The sequence below is a fragment of the Pseudophryne corroboree genome, chromosome 2 (assembly GCF_028390025.1).
Source record: "Pseudophryne corroboree isolate aPseCor3 chromosome 2, aPseCor3.hap2, whole genome shotgun sequence".
NCBI lineage: Eukaryota > Metazoa > Chordata > Amphibia > Anura > Myobatrachidae > Pseudophryne > Pseudophryne corroboree.
In genome coordinates this window covers 532,202,138-532,228,492 of record NC_086445.1, presented here as the reverse complement: position 1 = coordinate 532,228,492, position 26,355 = coordinate 532,202,138, and the positions used below count along the sequence as shown (strand labels likewise).

The 26,355-nt window shown below is 44.4% G+C and overlaps 1 protein-coding gene across 1 annotated transcript in view; it reads left to right on the top strand.

Annotated features, from left to right (window-relative positions):
• ADGRB2 (adhesion G protein-coupled receptor B2) overlaps positions 1–26,355 on the top strand; it is a 694,168-nt gene that overhangs the window by 512,664 nt on the left and 155,149 nt on the right. Inside the window, exons 7-8 of the mRNA XM_063954232.1 lie at positions 2,579–2,680; positions 2,992–3,098. Of these exons, the coding sequence (XP_063810302.1) occupies positions 2,579–2,680; positions 2,992–3,098 (209 nt within the window). The remainder of the gene's footprint in view (positions 1–2,578; positions 2,681–2,991; positions 3,099–26,355) is intronic.

Genomic DNA, 26,355 nt, shown 5'->3' with positions numbered 1-26,355 from the left:
AGTCATTTTTATGACATAATAGACTTATAGAAACAGTAAAATATGTTGTTTTTTTTAACTTGAGAAATAGAAGGATTTATACACTTTAAACTTCATATAATAGGAGTAATAATAAATGTGCAGAGTCCAGAATAGGACACTGTAGCTGCTACTTTAAATGCTGGGTGCTAAAAACGTAGAGCATCCTTCCATTAGCAGCTTAATATACTAATGACAAGCACACTCTCCAACATGAAGAATTATTAAAAAAAATACATAGATGTCTCATTATCTGTCTGTCAAGAAAATAGTGAAGGTTAATTCATGTAATCATTTTATTTAAAGGGATAGCTTATTTAGCTGTCAGTTTATATGTAGGCATATTATATATAAAACAGTATATACTACATTCAGAATCCTGCTCCCTTGTTTACCTTCAAAATGTTATTATCTGAGATTGTATATATACAGTAACACCACTTGTCAAAGTTTCAGTAAAGCATTATATTCAACTGACTTGCCACTCAGTCTCCTCCGTGCACCAGCTGCTGTCCCCCCGTTTCGTTCTGAATCCTATCCTAAAAGCACCTTTTGTTCACCACAATCTCTCTTTCTCTTTGCATCACCTCTCTTTGCTTGCACCTCTTGCCTTGCTCTCCACACTTTCTTTCTGTCCTTGTTTCTTTATTCCTCTCTTGTGCTCCTTTCATCTTCTCAGCATGCCTGTTTCCTCTCTGTGGGCTCTTGCTGACAGGATAGCGAGTTTACAATAAGGGAATAGCAATGAATGTTCGTGTTTCATGGGAAGGTCACAGCTTGCCATTTACACATATTAATTTGTGTATTGTGAGGTTACCAGAGGAAGGCCAGACAAACACACTTGCTGCTTAGCATGCCTTTGCAGAACGCAAGGGGCCTGAGGCAGAGTTGATTGCGAATTGGCTGTACATGCTCCTGCACTGCATGAATGGAACTAAATGTGGACATGCACCCGTATGCAGAGTTGCACCCACCCCTGTCCATATGATTAGTTTGATACTCATGATCAAGTTTGTACCTACCATAGGTGCAGGGAGTGCAGCTGCTATGGGGCCCAGAGCGGAGAAGTTGGCCATTACAAACATTTGCCTTGGAGCCCACAATATAGGCCTGCTCATTGTAATGTGGTATAAAATGAATTGGAGGGCAGTATAATGTTACATAATATGAACTGGGGCACTGTAATGTGGCATAATATGAACTGGGGGCACTGTAATGTGGCATAGTATGAACTGGGGCACTGTAATATGCCAATATATGATCTGGGGCACTGTAATGTGACATAATATGAACTGGGGGCACAGTAATGTGGCATAATATAAACTGGGGACACTGGAATGTGGTATAATATGAACTGGGGCACTGTAATGTGGCATATGAACTGGGGCACTGTAATATGCCACTATATGATCTGGGGCACTGTAATGTGACATAATATGAACTGGGGGCACGGTAATGTTGCATAATATGAACTGGGGACACTGTAATGTGGCATAATATGAACTGGGGCACTGTAATGTTGCATAATATTAAATGGGGCACTGTAATGTGGCATAATATGAACTGAGGACACTGTAATGTGGCATAATATGAACTGGGGTCACTCTAATGTGGCATAATATGAACTGGGGCACTGTAATGTGGCATAATTTGAAATGGGGCACTGTAATGTGGCATAATATGAACTGAGGACACTGTAATGTTGCATAATATGAACTGGGGTCACTCTAATGTGGCATAATATGAACTGGGGCACTGTAATATGGCACTTTATGAACCGTGACACTGTAATGTGGCATAATATGAACTGGGGGCATTCTAATATGGCATAATATGAACTGGGGGCACTCTAATATGGCATAATATGAACTGGGGACACTATATGTCATGATATGAATTGGGTGTACTGTTATACGTAATGTGTACTGGCAGTCTTACAATGTGGCATAACATGAACTAGGGCAGTACTATGCTTCAGAAAAGAAACTAGGGCACTAATATGGGGCATATTATTAAATAAGGCTCTACTATGGTTCGGAAAATGAACTAGGGCACTATTATGGGGCATAAAATTAACAACTGCTGCAGAGAGGTGTCTCGGCAGAAGCAATGGGACGGGGCCGCTTCAAAATGTTGCTACGGGGCCCACAAAGTTCTGGCCACACTCACGATCATCATCTAAGAGCACTTACACTAGCCTATGCTTGGTGCAAATGATGTGACTGGCAACAGGTGAAATCCGTTTGGGTCCTTCCCTGTATAGCTTGCAGTTGCATTGGCACACCCTCACTGAACATTGCTTACATTTAAGTGCCCTGTTACTGCCCTGCTACTCCCCTTCAGCCACAAGTGGAGATGTTATTGAAATGCTTACAACTGCATTGAGAAAACATGCTGTGCAAGTGAATCTACGTTCAACTCTGCATCAATCCCAAAGTGTATATCCTGGCTGGAAACTACTGTGTTCCAGATTTGGTAGAATTGTCGGTTGTGTTGAGCAGGTATCTTGTAGCAAACCTTGTTATGTCTTATTTCATGTTAGTACTTCCCTTCCTCACAGCGTTACATGAGATGTGTAAAGATGAGTATGTCTTGTCCATGAACTGGAAGAAAACAGCTGCAGGCGATATCGTGTACAACAAGTGTCCTCCTAATGCCACAGGTCAGTTTCACTTGCTCATTCCCTGTTGTCATATATTTCTCATTTAGTCTGTGTCTGATTTCACCACACTTCTACAGTCATCTGTATTATTACATTTCTTTTTTTATTAAACCCTTATTATTTTTCTCCTTTGGGTGTTTATTTTTGATACAGCTACATTTTCCAATCCTCATTCCATCTACTGTCTTCTTCCTTTTTTCCAGTTTGCAAACTTAACTTCCTATGTTACACTTTCTGCTAATCTCCATTCTTGTATCTCTAAGTAAATTGCTGTCTCTTGGTTCACACAGCATTCTATATATCCCCTGCAGGATCAGCTAGTCGTCGCTGTCTGCTTAGTCCCCAGGGAGTCGCCTACTGGAGTTCTCCAAGTTTCGCCCGTTGCATCTCCCAGGACTACAGATTTCTTCACCTTGCAGTAATTACAAGTTTTCCTTCTTCACTGTCTGTTTTCTGTTATTGTTACATTATAGGGAACATGAATATTCTGTGCAGTAGTCATTTCTGCCTTAGCTTGGCTCTGGCTTAGAAAAGGATCCTCTTTGCAACTAGAATGCCTGCTTCCCCTATACATGAGACACACAGGGCAGATGCGCTATTTATTTATTAGCTTGTGTGTGTAAAACATGTGGATTGGTTTAATGTCTCATGATGTCTGGTGCTTTAATTTTAAAGATATATGAAATGGTATGCAAGGAAATCAACTTATACTTAGTGAATACTGTTTATAAAATATTTCTAGGCTCCAACACAAATATATTTCTATAGAGAAAGTAGGGAACACTTGTCTAACAAATTCATTAGTGAAGGTGTTTTCAAGAGAATATTACAAAGCCAAAATATGTATTATTCCCATATTGAGATGTGGGTGCTGATTTCGTATTTTTTTAGCATTGCCTGAAGGGTCCAGTATGAATCTGCAAATTGATAATCATGTATTATTAATACCCCTTCCACACCAAAATCCCGGTTGCAACCTGGGATCTGGAACACGCTTCCAACCCCGTTTATACTGCAGCTCCAATTCGGGTTATTCCTGGGTGTCCCCCATTTGGGTGCAGTGTTAACTGTTCTGCAGGCGCTTGGAGAACACATCGTCTTCAAGCACCAGGGATCCATCTCTCATTATGCAGTAACACAACCCCATTACCTGGGTCCTTCCGGTCCCCAACCCTAATCGCGTGATCCGGTTTATTTTTCAGAGACCGTTTCACACCGAGCTGTGACCCGGATTGACCCGGCAATAACTCGGGCTATTTCAGTGGTGTAAAAGGGGTATTGCAGTTTTCACATTGTACTAAAACAGGACTGTGTATTAAGACGCGTCAGACGTAAGAGGGCCATGTTCTCAAGCTTACAATCTATAGTAGTGGTTCTCAATCATTTTTCCACATGGATACCCCAGGCACTTTATTTGCTTTATTGGTACCCCTAAAATTGGCATAGCAGAACATTTGTAATTAATGTAATTCCTGTTAGACAACATTTTTAGATGTGGCTAAATATAAAAACATTTGAAATGTGTATGTGCCACTACAATGTATACAGGATGTAGTTATGTGTATGTGTATGTATATATATATATAGATATATATATATAGATATATAGATATATAGATATATATATATACAGTATATATATATATATATATATATATATTTTTTTTTTTTTGTGAGGATATGGGGTACTAAGCTAGGTAGAAGGGTGTATTGGTGCAGTGTCTAAGGATCCAAAGCAGTCTTTTCCAGTGAATAAGTGAAATAATAAAGCTTTACTGGCTACATTCAACACATATTAACAGAAAATAACAAACACCTAGGCCCCATTCAGGGCACTAACTCACTTCTTCACCCCTGACTATAATTGTGCAGCTAGTCTGCAGACAAAGGGGGTGATTCAGACTGGATCGCTGCAGCGGCAGCAATCGCAATCTGAATCCCTTTGTGATGTCCGCCAGTGCACATGCGAACCGTGGGAGCCCAGTGAGATGCTAAAAGCATCTCAGGGCTGCGATCGCCAGGCAGAGGCGGCGTACCGACAGCGTTAGAACGCCGTCGGCTGGGCGCGATCCAAACAACGCAGGAATGTCCAGACTGTTCCAGAGGCGGCCCGCGGCGGCTGCGTGACATCACACACAGCCTCTGCGACCCTGGACGCGGCGGGTGGCAGGGGGGGGGGGGCAGAGCCAGACATGCGGGGTGGACTAGCCCTATGCTGGATGTCCCACTGCATGTCTGAGGGCACATCTACGATCAGATCTGAATTTCCCCCAAAGTCTCAAAAGTCTTTTCAGTCCTGTCTCTCACTGGTATGTCACAGGATCCAGCCTTGCTTTGCTTTGGCTGCCAAAGCGGCTCACATATACAGTCTCACAATCTGGCCTACTTCCTTGCAGGTGACACAGGCTCGCAGGGTTTGGTGGTCTCCCCTGTCTCCTACATATATATAGGACAGTTCAGTGTCAATTATGACATCTAGGCAGTGATCTTGAGAGATTGGGTTGAGCAATATGTATGGTGTAATGGTTAGCATTACTGCCTCACAGCACTGAGGTCATGGGTTCAGTTCCCTTCATGGCCCTAACTGTGTGGAGTTTGGTAGGGTTTTTTCTTCTCGGTACTCCGATTTCCTCCCACAATCCAAAAATATACTGGAGGGTTTATTGTCTCCCGTCAGAAATTAACCCTAGTGTGTAAGTGTATACATGTGTTTAGGGCAGACTAGATGGGCCAAGTGGTAATTATCTGCTGTCTGTTGGCAGAGTGTCTGGGCTATCTGATGCAGTGACGTCAGTCCACACACTTAGTGACTTAAACAGTAATGCAGGTTTATTTAGTGAACACAGGTAACACAGATGTAACACTGATAGCGGTAATCAGGAGCCCATATATCACACAAGGTAACAGCATTATGTAGCAGTACTTATCAGGAGATGTCTGTGGTGGTAAAGCATTGAGGACTGCACAGCAGTGCAGTCTGACTCCCACTGTAAAGAAGATGATGCATGCACTGGAACATTGTGAGTCTCTGTAGCTGAGATCTGCTCCCAGTCTCGGCTCTGCACACTTGTACACCAGAGGCTAGATATAGTAGGGTGCAATTTTTTAGGTGTCTAAAAAATCACGGGCAAATCGCACTTTTGTAATTTGCGATTTTCTCTTACGTCCTAGAGCAGGGGTGGGGAACCTCCGGCCTGCAGGCCGTATAAGGCCCGTAAAGCCAACTGATCCAGCCCGGCCACCCGCTGCTGTGTGTGATGGGAGGAGAGCGCAGCGTGCACCTCTCCTGCCCCTTTGTGCTCAGTCCGGCCGAGAGGGCGTGTGTCATCTGCAGGGAGGATAGCGCAGCTATGTCCAGCTGCGGCATGTAGGATCTCAAACCAGCCTCTGGTTCGTGAACCAATCAGAGCTCCCGGACCGACAGCCAATCAGGATTGGCTTACGATTTGGCGGCTGGTTTGAGGTCCTACACGCCGCCGCTGGATATAGCTGCGCTCTCCTTCCTGCAGATGACACACGCAGCCGCGGCCGGACTGAGCACAAAGGGGCAGGAGAGGTGCACGCTACGCTCTCCTCCCCTGTCACACACAGTATCTCTCTTGCGTTTCTTGGTGGGGAAACTCTGTCTGCCCTCACCTGTGTGTGTGTAGAGCAGTGGTGGCCAACGTGTGGCTCTTGAGCCACATGCGGCTCTTTCTTCATTCAAATGTGGCTCCCAACACTCAAAGTCACGTGACCACTAGAGATCTGTAAACCGCTGCACTCCAGCCAGACATGCAGCAGCACTATGTAGACTGAGAACTGAGGGAGCCAAATACACACAGGGGAGCTGTCTGGAGTGACACAGGCGGGTGCTAGCTGGAGTGACACAAGCGGGTGCTGGCTGGAGTGACCCATGGGGGAACTGAAGTGTATTATGTGAATCTGGCTTTTCAATATATTTTATGCGGATCTGGCTTTTTCAATTATTTGATGTAGAAGTGGCTCTTTCATTGTATTTTATGTTGTATCTGGCTTTTTTAATGTATTTTATACCAGGGGCGTGGCCTAGCAGGCACAAGGTCACACCCCATTTTTGCAAGTGCGCCTTCGGCTCGAAGTTGGCTCTTTGATGTACCTAACAAGATTTCTTGGCTCTTTGTCTCTGACTGGTTGGCCACCCCTGGTGTAGAGTGTTTGGTGGTCTCCTTTAGCTATGTCCAGGGACACTGTGTCATATGCTGCAGAGGATTTATCCTCCCAGGATGATCCCATTCCATGTAATCAGGATAGCACTGGTTTAGCACAGATACCAGCAAGGGAACCTGAGTGGTTTTCCTCTATCAAATCTTGGATTTCTCAGATTTTCTCATATTTCTGACAGGGTTGCAAGTAATGAATCTGCAACCCAGGTATTACAGAGCTCTATGGCAGTATGGCAGGTTTCTGGTACCTCAGGATGCCCCGCTATATACCTTCACAAACGTGCGCTTGTGCATGTCACACAAGACGACACGGATACTGATTCTGGCACCACAGACGGTGATGGGGATCTCTTGCAAAGGGGGTGCAATTGTTGATAGAGGCTATCAGGGATGTGTTGAATGTTAAATGATACCACACCTGAGCAGGTTGAGGAGGCTTTTTTCACTGAAAATAAAAAAGCCTCGCTAACCTTCCCTGCGTCAAAGGAATTAAATGCTATATTTGAAAAAGCATGGGAAAACCCTGAGAAAAAATTCCAGGTCCCTAAAAGGGTCCAGGTGGCGTTTCCTTTCCATGTGGAGGATAGAAAAAATGGGAAAACCCACCGATTGTTGACGCATCTGTGTCCAGACTCTCAAAGAAGGTGGTTTTGCCTGTTCCAGGATCTACCGCCTTAAAGGAGCCGGCTGATAGAAAAATGTATAACACGCCTTAAATCAATGTACACTGCTTCAGAGGCCATATTATGTCCCACTATTGCTACGGCATGGATTGCAAAGGCAATAGTAAAGTGGTCAGCTACCTTACTTGAGGATTTGGATACGATGGATAGGGATGATGTTGCATTATATTTACGCAACATACATGATTCAGCAGGTTTTATTGTAGAATCCATGAAGGACCTGGGCTCCATGGGTGCGGGAATCTCCTCCATGTCTGTTTCAGCTCGTCGGGGACTGGCTGCACCATTGGTCGGCCGACGCTGAATACAGAAAAAGTGTGGAGTCCCTACCCTATACAGGTCAGGCTCTCTTTGGGGAAGCTCTAGACGTGTGGATATCCACGGCTACAGCGGGTAAGTCTCCATTTTTTCCCTCAGCAGCACCTGCTCCGAAGAAACCCTTCTCTTCATCTGAAACGCTGTCCTTTCGGCCTAACAAGCCTAGAAAGGCCAGGACATCCAATACCTTTTTTAGGGGAGGTCGAGTTAAGTCTAAGAAACATGCCGATGCAGGGTCCCTGGAACAAAAGCCTGCTTCAGGTACGCCAAAGCACTCTGCATTACGGTGGACCGTGCGGCCTAGATGTGGGGCCGGTGGGAGCGAGACTCAGACACTTCAGTCACGTCTGGGTATCGTCCGGCCTGGATCCCTGGGTGATAGATATTGTATCCCAGGGATACAGGCTGGAATTTCAAAGTCTCCCCCCTCATCGTTTTTTCAAATCAGGCTTGCCAACTCTGTTGGCAGACAGCACTGTACTACAAGAAGCTGTCCAGAAGTTGGTGGAGGCACAGGTCATTGTGCCAGTGCCACCTCACATGTAGAACAAGGGTTACTATTCGATACTTTTTGTGGTACCGAAACCGGATGGTTTGGTCAGGCCCATTCTGAGCCTAAAATCATTGAACCCCTTTCTAAAGGAGTTCAAGTTCAAGATGGAGTCTCTCAGGGTGGTGATATCAGGTCTGGAAGAGGGGGAATTCCTGGTATCCCTGGATATCAAGGATGCATACCTCCACATTCCGATATGGCTACCGCATCAGGCTTATCTCCGTTTCGTATTGCTGGACTTTCATTTCCAGTTCCAGGCCCTGCCATTCGGCCTCGCCACAGCACCATGGGTGTTTACCAAGGTGATGGCAGAGATGATGGTTCTCCTCCGCAAACAAGGGGTGATCATCATTCCATATCTGGACGATCTGCTGATAAAGGTATCGTCCAAGGAGAAGCTGCTGCAGTCCATTGTTCTCACAACACGCCTCCTCAAGAGTCATGGTTCGATTCTGAACCTTCCAAAGTCACATTTGGAACCAACCCAGAGGTTGTCCTTTCTGGGAATGATCCTGGACACAGAAGTGCAGAAGGTGTTTCTTCCGCAGGAAAAGGCGTTGGTGTTACAAACTACGGTCCAGGATGTCCTGAAGCCAGCCCGGGTGTCGGTTCATCAATGCATTCACCTGTTGGGAAAGATGGTGGTCTCTTACAAGGCTCTCCAGTATGGGAGGTTCCACGCTTGGACCTTCCAACTGGATTTTCTGGACAAGTGGTTGGGATCACATCTCCACATGCACCAGAGAATTTGTTTGTCGCTGAAGGCCAGGATTTCGCTCTTCTGGTGGTTACAATTACCTCACCTTCTGGAGGGCTGCACGTTCGGGATTCAGGAATGGGTCCTTCTAACCACGGATGCAAGCCTTAGGGGCTGAAGAGCAGTCACTCAAGGAGTAACTTTCCAAGGCCGGTGGTCAAGCCTGGAAACCTGCCTGCCCATCAATATCATGGAACTAAGAGCCGTCTACAACAATCTTCTTCAAGAAATCGGGCCATTCAAGTGCAGTCAGACAATGTAACAACAGTGGCTTACATAAACCAACAGGGCGGATTGAAGACCAGAGCGGCAATGTCAGAGGTGACAAGAATACTCCTCTGGACAGAAAAACACGCGTTAGCACTGTCAGCCATCTTCATTCTGGGAGTAGACAACTGGGAAGCAGACTTCCTCAGCAGACACGATCTCCATCCAGGGGAGTGGGGTCTCCATCCAGAGGTGTTCAAGGAAATAATAGACCTTTGGGGCTTACCCCAAATAGACATGATGGCCTCTGTTCTCAACAAGAAGCTTCGGCGTTATTGTTCCAGGTCGAGGGACCCACAAGCAGTGGCAGTGGACGCCCTAGTGTCTCCGTGGGTTTTCCAGTCAGTGTACGTGTTTCCACCTCTCCCACTCATCCCAAGAATCCTAAAGCTCGTAAGGAGAACAAAGGTTCAAGCGATTCTCATTGCCCCAGACTGGCCAAGAAGGGCTTGGTATGCGGAACTTCTGAATCTACTACAAGAAGAACCGAGGCCTCTTCCTCTTCGGGAGGGGCCGTTCGCCTATCAAGACTTATTGCGGCTACGGTTGACGGCATGGAAGTTGAGCGCCTGATACTTGCTCGGAAGGGCATTCAGTAGAAGGTCATTCCTACCCTCATACAGGTTAGGAAAGGGGTAATGTCTAAACATTACCACCGTATTTAGAATAAATATGTCTCTTGGTGTGAATCCAAGAAGTTTCCTACAGTGGAGTTTCAACTTGGACGTTTTCTCCTCTTCCTGCAAGCAGGTGTGGATATGGGCCTGAGGTTAGGATTTGTGAAGTCCAGATTTCGGCCCTATCCATTTTCTTTCAGAAACAATTGGCTGCCGTCCCTGAGGTTCAGACTTTTTTGAAGGGAGTTCTGCATATCCAACCTCCCTTTGTACCGCCTACGACGCCTTGGGACCTTAACATGGTGTTACAGTTCCTTCAGTCAGATTGGTTTGAGCCTCTACAGGAGGTTGAGGTCAAATTTCTTACATGGAAGGCGGTCACGTTGTTGGCCTTAGCTTCTGCTAGACGCGTATCCGAATTGGGGGCTTTATACTGTAAAAGCCCTTACTTGATCTTCCACGAAGATAGAGCTGAGCTTCGGACTCGTGAGCAGTTTCTTCCGAAGGCATTTTATTTCAACCAATCTATTGTGGTGCCAGTGGCTACTGACTCCTCAATTACATCAAAGTAATTGGATGTTGTAAGGGCTCTGAAGATATATGTGAAGAGAACTTCTCGTCACAGAAAGTCAGACTCTCTGTTTGTCCTATATGATCCCAAGAAAATTGTGTGTCCTGTTTTTAAGCAGACGATCTCTCGATGGATTAGGTTCACTATCCAGCACGCTTATTCTACGGCAGGTTTGCAGTGTCCGAAATCTGTTAAGGCCCACTTAACTCGTAAGGTGTGGTCTTCCTGGGCGGCTGCTCGGGGTGTCTCGGCATTGCAACTTTGCCGAGCTGCTACTTGGTCTGGGTCGAACACGTTTGCAAAGTTTTACAAGTTTGATACTTTGGCCTCTGATGATCTGAAGTTCAGTCAATCAGTTCTGCAGGAGCCTCCGCGCTCTCCCTCCCGTTCTGGGAGCTTTGGTACAGCCCCATGGTACTAATGTGGACCCCAGCATCCTCTAGGATGTAAGAGAAAATAGGATTTTGGTTACCTACCGGTAAATCCTTTTCTCGTAGTGCGTAGAGGATGCCGGGCGCTCGCCCAGCGCTTTGTTTTCCTGCAAATGTTATTTGGTTCAGTACAACTTCATTTTAGTTGAGTACTGCATTGTTACTTGGTGAGTAATGTTTCAGCAGTTGCTGAGTAGTTCAAGCTAGTTAGCTTGATGTGCCTTGTATGTGTGAGCTGGTATGAATCTCACTACTATCTGTGTATAATCCTTCTCTCGAAGATGTCCGTCTCCTCGGGCACAGTTTCTAGATTGAGTCTGGTAGGAGGGGCATAGAGGGAGGAGCCAGCCCACACTCTCAAACTCTTAAAGTGTCAATGGCTCCTGGTGGACCCGTCTATACCCCACGGTACTAATCTGGACCCCAGCATCCTCTACGGACTACGAGAAAAGGATTTACCGGTAGGTAACCAAAATCCTATTTTTTTACTAAAAATCATAAATGTACTGTAATAGGGTGTGAATTTTAAAGTTAAAACGGAATTCGCATGCATTTATTTACGGTTTTTAGTAAAGGAAACATGCGAATTTTAGTAATAAAAACATACAGATTTTAGGTAATGTTTTCTTTACTTAGTCAGAATCATGCACAGATCAGTGAGATCCGTGCATGCTTCTGTCTGTAAAAGTAAAGAAAGCATAACCAGCCCCCAACTTTTTGAGCCGTTCCTGGTTGCAAAAATACAGGGGATAAATTGATTGGGGATTCCCCGTATTTAAACAACCAGCACCGGACTCTTGGGACAAAAGAATTAGGGTCCCCCGTATTTTTAAAACCAGCACCGGGCTCCACTAGCCACGTCATAGCGCTCCGTGCAATCCTGGCCTGTCAATCAGGCGGAGTGCACCAGCTATAATGGAGGATCGCACTGATCTGTGCATGCTTCTACAAAAATCGCCAGTCTAAACCTGGTCTAATATTCTGGCGATTTTTGGTAAGGTTTTGTGTGCAACTGAAAAAAATTGCATGCTATTACATTTGCGATTTTCATTGTTTTCAATGGGAAAACATCTGTATGTGATTTGTCACTTGCAATTTTTGGTATATGTTCAAAACTTGCGATTTTTAACAAAATCACATGCTATTACATTTGCGATTTTCGGAAAACGTGCAAATTTGTGGTAAATATTGCATGATTTCCGAAATCGCACCCTATAACATTTAGCCTCAGGACTCTGTCTCTCAGTCTGTCGCACTCTCCTCACTCTCTCTGAGATGGAGGAACAGGAACTACATCCTATAACTCCACCTCCCAGTGACTCCTGGTACTAGAGGTCCTTCATTAGGGGATGCACCCATAGAGTAATACACAGAAGGAGAGAGGTACAGAGTGGACCATATCCTAACACTCCCCCTCGCTCAAGACTGTCTCCTGTCACAAGTTTAAAGAACATGACATTTTATCAAACAAATCAATAAAGTCACTCCTGTCACTGAAAACATAACGTGAATCAAAAAACAGTAAGAATAAATCAACATTAACCATATTCTAGTCTACATTCCATCAGGAATGCAAGTAGCAAGTGTGATGACAGTCTTTTTGTCAACATGTTGGCAATATTTTCTTTACTTGCAACATTTTCCACATTGACGGACTTGTTTTCACGAACTCATGAATGAAATGATGTCTTATGGCAATGTGCTTAGGGTCTAATTCAGACCTGATCGGTGCTGTGCATGTTCGCACAGCAGCAATCAGATCTGAACTGCGCATGCACCGTCGCTGCAGTGCACTGGCGCATGCCAGACAGTCGACGGCTGTCTTAGCCCTGCGATCGCCTCTGCCTGATTGACAGACAGAGGCAATAGCTCGGTGGGAGGGACGGCGGCGTTTGACCATTTAGGGGGAGCGGACCGGGCAACACAGGCGTGCCTGGACCATTGGGGGGCGCAAATAGTAGCTCCCTGCCAGCGCGCAGAAGCTGCGCTAGCTGGGAGCTACTCCTGCAGTACAAAAGCATTGCCGCTGTGCGATGCTTTTGTACTTGTGTGACGGGGTAGGGCCTGACATGCGGGGCAGACTAGCCCTGTGCTGGGCGTCCCCCCGCATGTCAGGGAGGCTGATAGTAGATGTGCTAAATTTAACATATCTATGATCAGATCTAAATCACCCCCATAGACTGTCCATGATGCTTTGTGCTACAAGAAAGATCAATTGCTACCTTGTTATCACACTTTATGTTGATGATCTCACTGTGTTAAAGACCTAATTTGCATAAAGTCTCTCTTATCCAAAGTGCTTCTTTTGAAGTTTCTGTGAGCGCTATGTACTCTGCCTCTGTTGTAGAAAGAGCAACTGTGGGTTGTTTCTTACTTGCCCAGCTTACGGCTGCGCCTGCTAGTGCAAACAGGTATCCAGTATAAGAACGTCTATCATCCTCATCTGATCACCAGTCGGCGTGACAGAATACTTTTCAGCTGGTATCTGATGATCTTGTACATTTAAGCTTTAGTGAACTCGTACCTTTGAGGTACCATAGTATTCTCTTTACTGCAATATAGTGTTTTCTTCTAGGATTATTTGTGAAATGGCTTGCCCAACTCACTGCATGTGTGAGGTCTGGACGTGTCCCAATGCTTGCATACATCAAACTACCAATGGCATTTTCACAAGGGATTTCTTGCATTTCCTCTATCTCCCTTTTGTTTCTTGGTGACATGGCCTTGACCACTACTTTTATCAATGGGAGTACTTACTGGTTTTGCATCTGTCATTCCGTACTTGGAAATTATTGCCTCAATGTGTGTTTGTTGGTCCATTGTGACAGTTCCCTCTTGCAGGTTTTGTACAATTTTCATACCTAATAGATGATTTGCAGGGCCTAGATCTTTCAACTTGAATCTTTGTTTAAGATGGTGCTTGACATCAGTGATGCAATCTTCTTGACCTGCCAAAAGTAAATCATCCACATAGATAGCTATGATGAACAACTTTTCTTTGATGGTTTTGTGGTATAGGCAGTGATCAGTATCTGAGCTAACAAAGTTCATTTCTAGTAACGCTGCATCCAACTTTTCATACCAGCAACGACCACTTTGCTTGAGGCCGTATAGCGACTTCTTTAAGAGACAAACTTTCCCAGTTTGGAATATGTTCATATCATAATGTTCATTATTTTCTCAATCAATTCTCCATTAAGGAATGCGGAATTAAAGTCTAGTTGATATAACAGTAGATCATGTAGTGTAGCAACAGCAATCACTAACCTTAAGGTGCTATACCTTGTGACTGGTGAGTAGATCTCTCCGTAATCGATTCCATACTTCTGGGTATATCCCTTGGCAACAAGGCGGGCATTGTAATGAGCTACTGTCCCGACTGCGTTCAATTTCTTGCAGAAAACGTACTTGTTCTTAATCGTTTTATGGTCACTTGGTATATCAACCATAGTCCATGTACTGTTATCATTTAGTGCTGACAGTTCTGTATCAATTGCTGACTTCCACTTTGTCCAATCTCTGCTTGACTTTGCTTCCTGTATGTGTTGAGGTTCACAGTAAGCTATGTTTGCATACTCCTCACTGTATTTCTTGGCTGGAATACCTTTGTTGCTCCTTGTGGAACTTCTGTTCAATGATTTGTTGTCTGCTTTGACACTCTCAGATTCAGACACGCTTTCAGCTGCCTGTACATCCAATAATACATTTTGTTGTTGCTCCACTGCTCCAGTTAGTGGTGCTGTCTTGTAGAATACCACATCTCTGGATTTAAGAAGATGTTTAATTGTAACATCCCAAAGTCTGTATCCTTTGCTTTCTTCGCAGTATCTGAGCATTATACAGTCTATGGATTTTGGATCTAGCTTTCTCCTTTTCTTCTTTGGTATATGTGCAAAAGCTTTGCTCCCGAAGACACGAAGATGACTGATACTTGACTTTATCCTGAACCGTGTCTCCAGTGGTGTTTTACCTTTGATGGCCACTGTAGGTGCACGACTCTTTAGGTATACTGCAATAGATACTGCTTCTGCCCCCCAAAAAAATTTCCAGGCCAGCATCACTTAACATAGTTCGTGCTCTCTCAACAATTGTGCAGTTTGCCCGCTCACTCACGCCATTCTGTTCCGGTGTGTAGGCAATTGTTAGCTGATGCTTTACAACATATTTCCTAAGGAATGCGGCTAAGACTTTGTTATCATACTCTCCACAGTTGTCTGATCTCAGGATTGTTAGTTTTGATCGTTAGGGGGATGTCCAGTTAAAAAAATATCGGTGAAACATTGGTAAAAAGTCAGAAACGTCAGAAAATGCCCGTTTTTCGGACCCGATGTTTTATTGGGGATAATTGCATATCCCCCTTAGTTTCAGACCAGTCTGATTCTCCACCAGATTTTTGTACTCCACAATTTTGTTGACCACATCACTCTTCTCCTTAAGAAAGTACACGTGTCATTCTTGTGGCATCATCAATTAGAGTCATGAAATACCTGTAGCCACTGATTGATTCTTCCTCCATTGGACCACACACGTCTGTGTACACTAGAGCTAACGGGCTCTATTAACTGACTGTGGAAATTGGTTGCGAGTTTGCTTGCTTTTATGCAACTCTCACATGGGTCTTTCAGCGTTGCGTACAGTGATCCCTGTTACCATTCCATCGAGCAGTTTCTGGGCGTTGTCATAACCCAGATGACCCAAGCGTTTGTGCCACAGCCCCATTGACTGTTTTTCCTAAGTAGCCATCATTGCAGTACACTCAGTGTCTAGGACATACAGTTGGTTGGGTTGCTGAAGCAATAATAGTCCCTCTTTTATTCTGCACCATACACTTGCCCTTCTGAAATTGGACTGTGTTGCCTTTTTTCTCTAGGACGCTGATAGCAATGAGATTACTTCCTAAATCAGGCACGTACAACACATCTTGGATATCTGTAACAACTATCTCACCTCCAATTCTTAAATGTACTGTGATTGTCCCAGCTTGTAATGCAGTAAGGGCCTTATTTCTAATCCCTGTAGCTATAGTGGGAACACATGGTGTTAAAGAATTGAACCACTGCTTATTGCAACTGAAATGTCTAGTGGCCACTGAGTCCCATGCACCAGCAATCCTTCCTGTGACTGTCTGAAACATTCAATGCTGACTTGTTTTGCTTGTCACGCTGTTTCTGTGCACCACTGGAATTTCTCATCTTGCAATCTGAAACTTTATGTCCTATCTTGTGACATACAAAATACTTGAATTTGTGCTTTCTGGACTTTGTGCCCTTTTTGATCAAGGCAGAACCCTCAACTATGGTCTTGACAGGAATATGTTCATTGAACAACAGCAACTTGGCTTTTACAATCCCCGTTGTCAGTGTCGTTGGACTCTAACGCAACCACCAAAAAATCAAATTCTGGCATTAGATTCTGTAACATAGCCATTGCAACTTCTTTCTCGTCCACATGTGCCCCCACAGATGCCAACTGCTGAGCTACCGACAATAACTTATCAATGTAATCGTTCATGTCTTTGCAGGCACTCAGTTTCGTTCCATATAGCATGCGTCTTAAACTTATCCTTCTCTTTGGAACTTTGTCTTCATATGCATTTTGCAGGGCTGTCCACATGTCCTTAGCTGACACTTTCCCACTGACTATTGAATAGACATGCTCCTCCACAGCTAAACCTTTCATCCCGATGGCTCTGTCTACGCCATCTGGGCTTGGACTTGCTCCCGGGTCTATAGTAACCATCCACAGCTTTTTCCGCTTAAGCTGCATCTCCATGGTAAACTTCCATGTAGCATAGTTCTCTGAACCTTTAAGCTTAGCAAAGCTCATGCTGTGTCCTATGCTATACATCCTTTCTGCGCTTGCATAAAATGTCACTTTAAATTTTGCCACTGTGATTATTCAACAGCACTTAGGGGGTTAATTTTCAAGTACACGCGGGTCTGAGCGCGGGACTGGGCACATAACCTGTTGCCAGAGTGTTATGGGCCATCTGATACAGTGACGTCAGTCCACACACTTAGTGACTTAAACAGTAATGCAGGTTTATTTAGTGAACACAGTTAACGCAGATGTAACACTGATAGTGGTAATCAGGGGCCCATATATCACACAAGGTAACAGCATTATGTAGCAGTACTTATCAGGAGATGTCTGTGGTGGTAAAGCATGGAGGACTGCACAGCCGTGCAGTCTGACTCCCACTATAGAGAAGATGATGCATGCACTGGAACATTGTGAGTCTCTGATCTGCTCCCAGTCTCAGCTCTGCACACTTGTACACCAGGACTCTCTCAGTCTCTGTCACACTCTCCTCACTCTCTCTGAGATGGAGGAACAGGAATTACATCCTATAATTCCGCCTCCCAGTGACTCCTGGCACTAGGAGACAGGTACAGCGTGCACCATATCCTAATACTGTCAAATTCTCTGTTTCTATTGTTGTGCCATAAACATAAATATCAGGTTAGTAACTATGATTAGGCGCTAGAAAAATTATTAATTTTGCATATGAAAGATTAAGTATGAGGTGACCAGATGAAATCCAAGATGAAATGGCAGAAAGATATTCAGTAATGCAGTTCAACAAAGATGTTGAGAAATCTGAAGATCTAATGTAGATGAGTAACATCTGCATACAGATGTTTCTGAAATGAAAAAGAGCTGATACATTTGTCAAGAAACGTGGTATCTATTGAGATAAGTAGAGGACCTAGGACTGAGCCATGTGTACTGCAATTGATAGAGGAGTTGGTGCCACAGAAACAAACACTGACAGAGCAATTTGATAAGTAGGAGAACCAAGATAGGATTGTGGCCTGAAGACTCAGGGATTGTAATGTTTGTTTTTGGAGGAGAGTAGTCAGCAGTGTCAAATGCAGCAGAGAGTTTCAGAAGAATAGGACGTGAGTAATGACCTTTAGACTTATAAAGTGATCAAATCATTCACAACCTTAGTGCAGTCTCTGTGAAGTGTTGGGATTGACTAGGTGTGTCCAATAAATTGTGCAAATCAAGAAAGTGTGTAGAGCATTTGTAGGCAAGTCTTTCAAGTAGCTTGCTGAAGCATGGTGGCTGAGATATAGGACTGTAATTTGAAAGAGAATTAGGGTCAGAATTGTGTATTTTTTCTGAATAGAAGTAATGCTACTGCATGCTTGAATACTGATGGAGAGATACCAGTAGAGACAGGGAGAGAGTACAGATTTTAGTTAAGGGATTAGCACAGGAGACAGAGCCCTACTTATTTGTGCATAGGATCAAGGGAAGAGCTAGCAGAGTAAGAAGATGGTAAATAGAGTAGATACTTCATCTTCACTTGTGGTGTTCCAGAAGGTTCAGGGAAGTAATTGAACAAGTTGCTGGCTGAGGAAGAGCATATCATTTCATTTTGGTTCTTATCAATCTTGAAATAGGAAGCAAAAACTTGGGCACGGAGAGTAGCCAGTGAGTTGGATGTGGGGGAGGTGAGAAGCAATTTCAATATTTTAAGTCTAAGACATCTGAAATGCTTGCAAGTCAGTATGTATTGTATATAAATTTCTAAACAAAACAAAGTTGTAAAAAATGTCATGGTGGGGATTGTAGTCCCTAAAGGCCCAGATAAACCGTATATTGTGTAACTGGGATCCGGTCAGGATCCCGACAGTCAGGATCCCGGCAGTCTAAATACCAACGCAAGAATCCCAACACCTGGGTTCCCGATCGAGACACTGCCAGGCTACCCGAGAGGTAGGTATAGTGTAGTGTGAGAAGTGCACACAGGCCCCGGAGTCCAGAGGGGGTCCCCACTGCACATGCTGCACCCATTTTTTTATACTTACCCCTCTGGAGTCCCTCTGTGTTCGGCGCATGCGCAATGGAGAAATCACTATGAAAATGGCTGCCGCACCATTTTCCCGGTGATCTGCACATGTGCAGTAGAGTCTGAGCCCCCTAGTGCTCAGACTCTGCAGCATTGCTGGCAGAGAGGAGGGGGCCCAAACAGAGGAGGCAGCACATGGGCCTCCTCCTCTCTTAAAGCGCCCCTGGATCTATACTGAAATTTTGCACTACAATGTGGATTAATTGTCAGTGACTTATTTTTATTACTCTTTACAGTATACACCTATAAGATATACTATATAAAAACTAATGTTCTGAAATAATACTATATTTCAACATATAACAAACCATAGATAAAAGCCTACTTGGAACATTTTAACAGGTAAATTGCATGGCTAAATTTCAGAAGCCTCAATTTTAAATGTTAGAAGTTGCAGTAATGAAATCGGGGAACATTGAACTATGAATGTATGGTAAACATTGCAAAAACTACAATCTATTGTTCCATATCATTTTCATATTGTTCGTAAGAATTCTTTGGTCTGTAGAATTACATTGTGTCTACCACACTATAGCACAATAGAACGCTAAATCTTCAATAGATTTAATTTAGTGATTTTTTTCCCCTGAACATTAACAAGTGTCTTGAGTCCTGTTGGGAAAAAAAGCACTATATAAATAAAATTATCATTATTAATTATTATTTCTGTAAAAATTGTTTACATCCATTTGGAGATTGCACAAACAGACATAGATTTATGTGGTACACACCTCCCTTTAAACCTAAACCTGAATCTGTGTTCTACAATGTATTGCTGTTTTGTCATTGATCATTTAACCGACAAAAAGACTCCTATTTACCATGAAACAAAATGCACTTATGTGACCTCAGAGGAATAGGTATTGGCAGAAGTGTCGTCAAGCAAAAGTTGTTTCAAATGTAATACTTGACCTAGATATCAGACCTAAGGCCAAAACCCATCAATAATTAAACATTGAGCTCCTTAAAATGCCAGGGGGTGCATTTTTCCCCTCTACTTTAGTATTCCGTCTGTAGCTCAGTTAGTCAACCAAAATTGAGACTTTACATGAATCCAGCAGATGGCAGTCCTCACTTAGGAAGCTCACATAAACATGTACAAATATCACTGTGGATGTATGTTGCTGCAATGTAGAATGTAATATAGGGCCTAATTCAGACTTGATCGCAGCAGCAAATTTGTTAGCTAATGGGCAAAACCATGTGCACTGCAGGGGGGGGCAGATATAATATGTGAAGAGAGATTAATTTGGGTGGGTTATATTGTTTCTGTGCAGGGTAAATACTGGCTGCTTTATTTTTACACTGCAATTTACAGTAGATTTCAGTTTGAACACACCCCACCCAAATCTAACTCTATGTGCACATGTTATATCTGCCTCCCCTGCAGTACACAAGGGCCCTCATTCCGAGTTGTTCGCTCGGTAATTTTCTTCGCATCGCAGCGATTTTCCGCTAATTGCGCATGCGCAATGTTCGCACTGCGACTGCGCCAAGTAAATTTGCTATGAAGATTGGTATTTTACTCACGGCATTACGAGTTTTTTTCTTCGTTCTGGTGATCGGTGTGTGATTGACAGGAAGTGGGTGTTTCTGGGCGGAAACTGGCCGTTTTATGGGTGTGTGTGAAAAAACGCTGCCGTTTCTGGGAAAAACGCGGGAGTGACTGGAGAAACGGGGGAGTGCCTGGGCGAACGCTGGGTGTGTTTGTGACGTCAAACCAGGAACGACAAGCACTGAACTGATCGCACTGGAAGAGTAAGTCTCGAGCTACTCAGAAACTGCACAGAGAAGTCTTTTCGCAATATTGCGAATACTTTGTTCGCAATTCTGCTAAGCTAAGATTCACTCCCAGAGGGTGGCGGCTTAGCGTGTGCACTGCTGCGAAAAGCGGCTAGCGAGCGAACAACTCGGAATGAGGGCCAAGGTTTTGCTGATTAGCTAACAAATTTGCTGCTATGATCAGGTCTGAATTAGGCCCATGGTGTGATAATATACTGTAATATACTGTAGCTAAAATTTCTATATGTCAATCAATGTCTATTCACCCTCTTCATAAATCTGACTGTGATGTGATAGGTTAGTTCACAAATACATTGGCATATGGCATTTGTATAGAATGAGTTCTGTCTCCCATAAGTATTCAGAATTTTTGTTATTAACTCTCTAGAGCAGCTCACATTCAGATACTAAAAAACGTTTATGACACCGTTCACTACCCATGCAGGAAACTTACCTTACTGTCTAAGATTATACTGTTTTACGGATGGTTCTAATTCTGTAGCGTTTTCTGGTTGTCAAAACCCATTCAACTATTTTGGCAGAATCATGAGGGAAAAAGTCTTAATTTCAGTAAAATTGATTATTTATGAGTTTAGCGTCTGGGAAACCAGTGGATAAAATTTGATGAAACAAGAGAATGGAAATTTTGATTTGGAATGCTAGAGACCTGCCAAGTTCCTTGTTTTGTTGATCCTTATCATATTCCCTTAAGTTATAAGAAACTGACAAAAATGGATTAACATTGAATGGCCTGACAGATGCATGATTGTAATATACATGCCTTCATTTACCTGGTTTTACTTCTGTTATGTTTCAGTTTCATCTCCTCTCTTACACATTCTCCTTCTTTAAATTGTTGTCTATTACATCCATTTACCACCACAGCTCTCATTAAATCTGTGTCTCTTCATCCCCTTTGTGCACGTTTCTCCCTTTCTTCACATTCAGTCATCATTAGCAGTAGCGGATCTTGCCACGGGCAAGCAGGACTTTTGCCCGGGGCGCCGACTTTTGCCCGTTGGCGCCAACCGGAGGGCGCCGCACCATGGCAAGATCCGCTACTGCTGTGCCCTCCGCTGCGTCCGCCGGCTGTGTCCCCCTGTGAAGGGAACTAGACGCGTACTTCGTGGAGAGGACCTTTGCTGTGCGGTGCGCAATTACGTCATCGCGCACCGCACAGCGAAGGTCCTCTCCACGAAGGGAACTAGACGCTACGCATCTAGTTTCCCTTCGTGGAGAGGACCTTTTGCTGTGCGGTGCGCGATGACGTCATAGCGCACCGCTCAGCATTTAAGCGGCGCTACTACTGTACAGGGGGCGTAACTGACCACGTCCCCTGTATTAAGCCACACACCCATTTCCTGCCCGGGGCGCAGAGAGGGCTCGAACTGGCCCTGATCTTTGGATTATTGCTATCTCTTGGGGTCTATTTCAGCCCAAACTTTCTGATCACGTCATGCAATTTATTAAAAGATTAAGGGGATCTATTTATTCTTTCTCCTGATGTTACCATGCAAAGTAACATTCCATACGGGAAGAAGCTAATTCCCCGGCAGTCAGGATACCGATACCGGAATCCCGACAGCCAAGGGAAACTGGTGTCCGGAATTCCCACTTGAGAGAATCAGTTAGTGCGGTGAGTGAAGCTCGCCACCGGACCCGTAGGGGTATATGCAATTCTGGACGAATTGCGTCTTTTTTTCGCCCGTTTTTAAATTCGACACAATTCGACCGTCGAATCCCGGCCGGCGGGTGCCGGAATTCGATATATTCAATTAAAAACGGATTCGACAGTCCCGCTGTCGCAAAACGGACCAATTGACGGATAAGTGCGTCCTGGATTCGACTTTTCGGACGGCACTAAAATGGTTAAAAAACCCTAAAAAAAATTGCGTGGGGTCCCCCCTCCTAAGCATAACCAGCCTCGGGCTATTTGAGCCGGTCCTGGTTGTAAAAATACGGGGGGAAAATTGACAAGGGATCCCCCGTATTTTTAGAACCAGCACCGGGCTCTGCGTCCGGTCCTGGTGCAAAAAATACGAGGGACGAAAAGCGTAGGGGTCCCCCGTATTTTTAACACCAGCACCGGGCTCCACTAGCTGGAGAGATAATGCCACAGCCGGGGGACACTTTTATACCGGTCCCTGCGGCCGTGGCATTAAATCCCCAACTAGTCACCCCTCGCCGGGGTACCCTGGAGGAGTGGGGACCCCTTAAATCAAGGGGTCCCCCCCCCTCCAGCCACCCAAGGGCCAGGGATTCCCCCCCCCCCCCCATCCATGGGCTGCGGATGGGGGGGCTGATAGCCTTGTGTAAAATAAAATAATATTGTTTTTTGCAGAAGAACTACAAGTCCCAGCAAGCCTCCCCCGCAAGCTGGTACTTGGAGAACGACAAGTACCAGCATGCGGGGGTAAAACGGGCCCGCTGGTACCTGTAGTTTTTCTGCAAAAACATACCCAAACAAAAACAGGACACGCACACCGTGAAAGTAAAACTTTATTGCATACATGCCGACACACACATACTTACCTATGTTCACACGCCGACTCTGTCCACGTCTCCAAGTAAAATCCGGGGTACCTGAAAATAAAATTATACTCACCTAAATCCAGTGTGTCCTGTTCTTTTTTTGTAATCCACGTACTTGGCAAAAAAACAAACCGCATACCCGATCCACGCATTGAAAGGGGTCCCATGTTTGTTTACACATGGGACCACTTTCCCTGAATGCTGAGACCCCCCGTGACTCCTGTCACAGAGGGTCCCTTCAGCCAATCAGGGAGCGCCACGTTGTGGCACTCTCCTGATTGGCTATGCGCGTCTGAGTTGTCAGACAGCGCATTGCACAGCCGCTCCATTATCTTCAATGGTGGGAACTTTGCGGTCAGCGGGCTAGGGGTGACTAGTTGGGGATTTAATGCCACGGCCGCAGGGACAGATATAAAAGTGTCCCCCGGCTGTGGCATTATCTCTTCAGCTAGTGGAGCTTGGTGCTGGTGTTAAAAATACGGGGGACCCCTACGTCTTTTGTCTCCGGTATTTTTTGCACCAGGACCGGACGCAGAGCCCGGTGCTGGTTCTAAAAATACGGGGGATCCCCTGTCAATTTCCCCCCCGTATTTTTACAACCAGGACCGGCTCAAAGAGCCCAAGGCTGGTTATGCTTAGGAGGGGGGACGCATTTTTTTTTCAGGATTTTAACCTATTCCCACCCCTTCCCACTGAAAACCATGCTCTCTCTATTAGTCAGTTAAAAAAAAAATAATCTTTTAAAAAATATATAAATAATACTTGTGTCTCCTAATATACAAACCAAGTACATAATCCCTTCTAATATAAATAGATATGCTATTAGCAATAAAAAAAACACACAAAAAAACATGTTTTTAACATTTTTTATTAGATTCCGCCAGCAAAGTGAGGCGGAATGAAATTGACGAAATTACTGTCGAAAAGCACTGTTGTCGAATCGACATTCTTCAATTGAATATACTTTTGTCGAAAAGCCGCATTTTTACCACTGCAGACATGTCGAATTTTAAAAATGTCGAATTGCAAGAAGTCGAATCTGAAACGTCCGTTTTTTTGTCGAAAAGTACTGTATGACATTGTCGAATCCAATTCGACATGTTTTTTTTGTCGAAAATGCCCCGTTTTTCAACTTTTGAGGGAATTCGACCGCAATTGCATATACCCCGTAGTGTGGTGAGCGTAGCGAGCCCGCTAGGGGACACGGTGCGCTTGCCATTAGGATTCCGGCATCACTCTTATGAACGCCGGGATCCCATACTGATTGCTTCCATACTGATACTTATTGCGGCAGTAAGAAGATAATTTTTATTGCCAATTTACCATGCCAGGGATCTTTTTTAAGTGACGGTGAAAACCATGCTGTTATGCAGAGGTTTTCTCCACCTCGCCGGCTGCCTGAAGCTCATGCCGCGGAGATTCGGCAGTATACAGTGGGACAGGATCCAGAGGGGATTCGGCAAAGCCTCCTCAACTTTGCAGTTCCCTCAATAAAGTCTATTGATAATGATAATTACCACAGCATGGGTGCATTGAAAAAAAGTGATAACCCCTTTTTCATTACAATTTGGGGGTATAAGTTGATTGGCCAATTTTCCAAACAGGTGTCTCCAGAGAAATTATTGATTTCTCATGCAGCTGTTATCAGCACAAAGGACTCCTGATGGAGGCACGATTTATAAAACAGTGCAAAAGTTTACACCAATTGTAGCTGGTTTTAGGACTATGATGCTGTTCTATCAGATAGGAAAAGAGTAAACAGTTTCACCCCCCCCCCCTTCCCCAATAATTAAGATCACGAAGGGGGTAATTCCAAGTTGATCGCAGCAGGATTTTTGATAGCAACTGGGCAAAACCATAAGCACTGCAGGGGAGGCAGATATAACATGTGCAGAAAGAGTTAGATTTGGGTGTGGTGTGTTCAATCTGCAATCTAATTTGCAGTGTAAAAATAAAGCAGTCAGTATTTACCCTGCACAGAAACAATGGGGGTAATTCCAAGTTGATCGCAGCAGGAAATTTTTTAGCAGTTGGGCAAAACCATGTGCACTGCAGGGGGGGCAGATATAACATTTGCAGAGAGAGTTACATTTGGGTGGGTTATTTTGTTTCTGTGCAGGGTAAATACTGGCTGCTTTATTTTTACACTGCAATTAAGATTTCAGATTGAACTCACCACACCCAAATCTATCTCTCTCTGCACATGTTATATCTGCCTCCCCTGCAGTGCACATGGTTTTGCCCAACTGCTAAAAAATTTCCTGCTGCGATCAACTTGGAATTACCCCCAATATAACCCACCCAAATCTAACTCTTTCTGCACATGTTATATCTGCCTCCCTGCAGTGCACATGGTTTTGCCCAGTTGCTATCAAAAATCCTGCTGCGATCAACTTGGAATTACCCCCCCAGTTCTGCCCTTTTCGCACCATTAAAAGTGTGCACGTCTGAATCGCCCACCTGCACTTACACAGTGCTAATCTGTGAAAACAGCCAGATCCCAGTGATAATGCCTGCTGCCAGAACATTATGCAACTGGCGGGTATTTTTTCTAAGGACTCCCTGGTGTCGCAGAACACTGCAGTCAGGGGACGCTTTAATGAATTGCAGTAGTAATTTGTTTTGTAAACATTAGTTACCACTGCTTTGTAAATATACCCCTTAGCCAAGAATGATAAATTGACTTTAGTTTCCCCTCCCTAGTATAGTGTTCTCAGGACTCTTTATCAATGCTGTTTATAATCGGTGGCAAGTTATACTGATGAATATGCTGCTGGTATTTAACATTACTTATGTTTCCCTCCTTGGTGGCGTCCTCTGCTTTGTTCCTGGCAGCCTGCAGGTGCTGTGAAACGCATGTGCACAATGGCCGGCAGCGCCGCCACAGCTATTCCCACTCCTGGGTGTCCACAACACCCATGGAGTGGGAATAGAACCTGTGGCGAGCAAAGCGAGCCCGCAAGGGGCTTTGTTCCGCTTGCCCCCAGGATGGCATTGTGAATGTCAGGATTCCGGCATCCGTATTTTGACCGCTGGGATCCCGTACCCAACCCTTTCCAGATAATGTTATCTGTGATTTTGTCTGTTTTGGGAGGTTTTTTTTTTTTTTTTTTTGCTTT